The following is a 5,569-nucleotide window of genomic DNA, read 5'->3' on the forward strand; positions in this document are numbered from 1 at the left end:
GGAGATGTTGGGACCAGTGGATGTGTGAGAGTACACAAGGCGACGGGGCTCAGGTCGCCCCCTACAGACCCCTAGTAGAGAGGATTGTCTCATAAGCATGAGCAGCTCCAACTGTTTGATATGTGCCATCCAGAGTCAGGTGGCACCAATGTTACACCCCTGTGTCTGTCCAAAGCATTTCCAGGTGGCTTGGCTGAAGGTCATTTGATCTTATAGTGCCCATTATTTTTAGTAGTGACATGTTCATGTCTAGAGACCTCGGGGTGAGCGCCTCAATATTGCCTTTACTGTGAAACGGCACACTGCCCCGGCTGCTGGTCTAATGGTGTGGGTGGCCATCACATACGACAACTGGTTGCCTCTAGTAGTGGTATGAGAGGTATTTTCCAGCAGAATAATGCTCAGCCAAACACAGCAAGTGTGTCACATGAATACCTTCACAACATTGCCACGCTTCCATGACCAGCCCAGTTGCCAGATCACCAATAGAACATGTATGGCACCATCTGGGATGCCAACTTCAACAGCCTATTAGTTTGTACAATACAGAGGATCAGTTACAGCAAATGTGGAGCGATATGCCGCAGAATACTATACAGAACCTGTACGCCTCCATGCCCGCCCGCATCATTTCTAGTATCCATGTGAGAGGTGGACCAACCAGTTGACAGAGGCTTCCTTCAAGCAGTCAGTTTTCCACAATAAATACCCCTTTTGCGCCGATATTGTAATGGCTTACTTATATCAGCATTACAATTGTGCATGAAAAGTCTCATTCCAATCTAACAACTCATTCTAGGTGCTTACATGTTGTTGACAATGAATGTATATGCTTATAAATAAGGATTTATCTCTGGGATTCTCAGGAGCTGCTAGTGACTTCCATTTTTTTTTTTATATTGCCACAGCGAACGGGACACTGGAGACTCATTAGATGGTAGTAGAGATATCTCCCAGTTGTTGGTCTACCTGGGACCCTGCCTTCCTTTTCTACATAAATATTCACAGGAAATGCTTCATGTTCCTCACTTGGAAGCTGACTACGCTACTGTCTAACATTATCAGCAATCTCCCCAGAGAACTGCAAACAATGAGAAAGTATATTGCATTAAAATGAATGTAAAAAAAACAAAGATATACTTGAGGTAAGTAGTATTTGTATCACAATGTATATAAAGTCTTCTGAAAAACTATTAAGAAGCTTCTGAAATATGATGCAGTTTGGTAAAGAGGTAGGCAGATAGATTCAAACATAAAATTGATGATTGCTAGCTGATGGACATGTGAGGTGTTTACTATTCCGGCAGGTTTAGTTTAATGGGGTTCTCTGGTAAAAACACTTTTTGCCATACCTGCCCTCCTCATCTGGTTGCCTGTCACACTCTGGAGGTTTCCTTTGTGCAGCCTCTAGTCTGATGCTTATCAGGCACTATCTTCAGAATGACCTTTTTCATTTCCTGGTTCCAATCTATCCCATGATGCATCAGCACAGGATTAGCTGTGGCTATACCATTTTTTGCCTGCTGGGGGTACAGTTTAGTTATCATTACCTTCTACATTCACATATATAAGCTTTAGACCGTTAGTGTACAGTCACGAGGATGAGCTGTGATCTCCTCCATTATACCTGTGTGATCATCATCAGTAAATGTGATAGGAGTGTCTGCGTCATTCTCTAGACAGTTTATGTGGTAGATCCAAGTAACAGCATCACACAGACTGAGAATTTGACTAGAAAATGAATGCATAACGCAAAGTAGATCTGAGTTGGTCAGAATCAAAATGACATGATCATCAGTGGAAAAACAGGCCAGGAGTTTAAGACAGAAAGAAATGACTAAAGAAGGTAACACTAGCTGACATATACACTGGGAGGGGAGTAGCTGCATAATGAATAACTTTACAAATATCACTAGAGTGCCTCAATATTAACCTTACATCTATGTGTAGCTGCTTCACTACATTTATACATTTTATCTGTTATGTATTATGTCAGTCATGTATGTGGTATCTCTAATCATGTATGACTGGTATAAGGTACTTTGCTAATGAAGAGGGCTTCTTTTTGTTGCTGGATAACAAAACCCATCTGTATCTATCCACAACCCCACTGAATGGTAAGAAGGGGTAAGAAATTCCCCACTGGATTGTAAAGAACTGGTAAGGAATATAAGCAGAAAAGAGTCCAGCTTATCTTATCAAAATATGATGACCTTTATGTTTGGTGTCAGTAGATTGGTAAAAATATGCACTGAAGCATGTCAGTCATAAACTTCTCCTGGGAGTTTCATGCACATTTATGTTATCGTCCATGTCATTTGCCCTTCCCATATTACATGAGTAGGAGGACAGGTAGGAGGTGTGGATGGGGTTCTTAATAATTCAGTACTCAATGAAATACAAATGTCAGACACTTGCAGGTACACCATTGCAGGTCTGCCCAAGACATCTATTGAGTATCTCCTCATGTCCAGATCTTAGTCCTTGTATGTTCTACAGAGCCTATAACCTCTTACAGAGTCTTAACCATCTGACTGCTCCAGTGCAGTGAGTGCCTGTGTGCATTGGCATGATATAAAAATTGAGACATCTAACCTGCCTCATAATATAATACGGTCAGGAGTGACAGTATGAATTTTTGGAGTGTGAAGGATTGATTTGGGACGTAATTTACGCTCCTTATCTTATAAGGTGATAATGAATTATAAGCCTATGCTATCACATTATGATCAGAAACCCAACCTCCAAGACTCTCACCAATCCTGAGAATGAAGAGTATACAGCACCCTTTAAAGGCTGTACCCTCTTACTGTTTTTCACCAACACATTAATACAAAGCTGTACCCACATTGCCGTATCAGAAAGGGAACTGCTGTGACAAGGTGTCATTTCCTTTTGGCTTCTGACACACATTCTGACTATGTCTTGATCCAGATGCAGGAAAACAATCTGACTGTGGTTACAAAGTTTTTCCTTGTAGGATTTCAAGTGAGCCAAGTTTTACAACTTTTTCTGTTCTGTCTTTTCCTGGTGCTTTACTGGGGTACAATATGTGGGAACCTCCTGATCATCACTCTGGTGTCCATCAGCAAGACCCTCCACACTCCAATGTACTTCTTCATCTCCCAACTGTCCATCAGTGACATCTTGTTGACCACAGATATTGTTCCCAACATGCTCCACATCCTGCTGAATAATGGGATGGGCATTACTTTTATTGGTTGCTTCACTCAGTTTTATTTTTTTTGTGCCTTGGAATCATATGAATGTCTTCTCCTTGCTGTGATGTCTTACGACAGGTATGTGGCCATCTGTAATCCCCTTCGTTACACTTCCATAATGACAAACAGGCTTTGTATGATATTGGTCATCAACTGCTGGCTATTTGGATTTTCTCTTATGCTGATTAACACTATATCAATAGCAACACTAGACTTTTGTGGACCAAACATCATTGACCATTTATGCTGTGACCTTGTTCCCTTAGTAGAACTTGCCTGTTCTGACACATACATTATTGACTTTGAGATTTATTTTCTAAGTTTTCCAATTGTCCTTATCCCAACCATAATCATTGTAGTGTCTTATACTTGCATTGCTTTAGCAATCTTAAGAATACCATCCAGTGCTGGTAGACAGAAAGCCTTCTCCACCTGTAGCTCTCACCTAATTGTTGTCTCCATCTTCTACTGGACTATGTTCTGTGTTTATGTTGTACCAACAAAAGGTCGAACACTCAATATGAATAAAATCCTATCTCTGTTATATACTGTGTTTACTCCTCTGGTAAATCCCTTTATATACAGTCTGAGAAATAAAGATATTAGGAAAGCTGCACAGGAAGCACTCTATAAGCAGGTCTTCTGGTAAACTATCCACAATCTTTTAATCATCACTCAGCTGTCTGCAGAAAGGGTTAGAAAAACCTATGAGAAGATCTTCCGATGGGCCTTAACTCCTGCACAATGATGCATACCAGAGGATCAGCAAAAAACAGCCCCATTTGGAGATGACTTAGAAGCCACCACCATAAATGATCTTTTTTGATATCGTATAAGATACCAAGATGGTCTCGATTTCCAAATCCTTCTCCAGTTAAAATCAGTTTGAAAATAAATTTCTGACAGCATTCTATTCTACAACACTCCTCTGATGTCTACCAAACTGACCTACGTGCGTGCAATGATGAAATTGTCAGGACCAGCAACTCTCAGGGTCTCCTTACCCGCACTGCCAGTCCTATAACCCGGGCTGCGGGGGTGCGGCGCAGCAGAGCCCCAGTTTTGGTGACCTCCCCTGGCCGCCGTAATCAAGGATGCCGACTCCGGGTGCGCGCTCCTGTGCTCAGCACACCGGATACCATTGCCATGACACCCGGGCACGCTGGCTCTGCACTCGCTTATTGATTTCTGGGTCTTGGCTCTGCACTCACTTCTTCTTGTCTGGGTCCTGCTGCTGTTGGACTCCCCGCCCCAATCAGCTGCTGGGGCGGGAGTTCTGAAAGCATTTAAACTGCTCTGTTTCCTCCTGTAGTTGCCAGTGTATGTTTTGTCTCAAGCTACACCCACATAACTTCAGATTGCTGCTCTGTTGTGACTTACTTTCTCGCAACCTGACTTCACCTTTGCCTGACCCTCTGTACTGCATACTCTCCCGTTGCTGACCTGGACTGTCTGACCTGATTTCTGTGTTTGTTGTTTCCCTGTTTTGTCTTTTGTCTGACCTCCTCCAGCATTTCTGTCATTTGCTATCCCTGCCCCACATCCCTAGTCATCCCAGGGACTGTCGCCTACCTCAAGGAGGTAGGGACAGGGGTTGTGGGTATTATTCAGGGACCTCCAGTACCTGGACCCCAGTTCCTTGACAGATACACTGGCCCAAAAAAGGTCAGACTTTCATTAGCCGACCCACCCTGTTTAACCCATCTATGGAGGCCGTGTCACCCTGGCAAACCAGGTCCAGGCCCTGACGAACCTGGTGCAGGACCTGTCCACCCATTTGCAGCATCAGGAAAAGGCGTTATCTACGAACCAGGGGCAACTTCCCGCTGTTCCGGTGACTGTCTCCAAGCCCTGGCTTACTCTGCTGGACTTATTTTCAGGTGAGAGGAGACAGTTCTTTGCTTGTTGGGAAGGCTTCAAGCTCTACTTCATCCTGCGACCCCAGTCTTCTGGCAATGAGTACCAGAGAGTGTGAATAGTGATTACTCACTTGAGAGGAAACCCTCAAAACTGGGGTTTCTCTCTACCCTTTGACTCCCCCTCCCAACAGTCTTTGGATGCCTTTTTCTCATCTCCGGGTCAAATTCATGACAAACCCGACCATGTGGCCTATGCTGTCTCTAGACTGTTATCTTTGCAACAAAGTGAGATGGTGGCGGGGAACTATTGCTCCCTGTTCAGACAACACTGCACGGAGTCAGGGTGAAACGACTCAGCCCTCAAGGATTTGTTCCTGGCCGGCCTCTCTGAAGGCATCTAGGATCTGCTGGTTGCACATACTGAACCTAAAACCCTGGAGCAAGCTATGTCGCTAGCAATTCGGGCTGATCGTCGACTGAGGGCTAGAT

The 5,569-nt window shown here is 43.8% G+C and overlaps 1 protein-coding gene across 1 annotated transcript; it reads left to right on the top strand.

Annotated features, from left to right (window-relative positions):
- The first annotated feature begins 2,934 nt into the window (after nucleotides 1-2,934).
- On the top strand, nucleotides 2,935-3,870 carry LOC136613189 (olfactory receptor 11H4-like). The gene has a single exon (XM_066594029.1). It carries the CDS (start codon nucleotides 2,935-2,937, stop codon nucleotides 3,868-3,870), a length of 936 nt encoding a protein of 311 aa, XP_066450126.1.
- The last annotated feature ends 1,699 nt before the right edge of the window (nucleotides 3,871-5,569 follow it).

This window comes from Eleutherodactylus coqui, chromosome 2 (genome assembly GCF_035609145.1).
Source record: "Eleutherodactylus coqui strain aEleCoq1 chromosome 2, aEleCoq1.hap1, whole genome shotgun sequence".
NCBI lineage: Eukaryota > Metazoa > Chordata > Amphibia > Anura > Eleutherodactylidae > Eleutherodactylus > Eleutherodactylus coqui.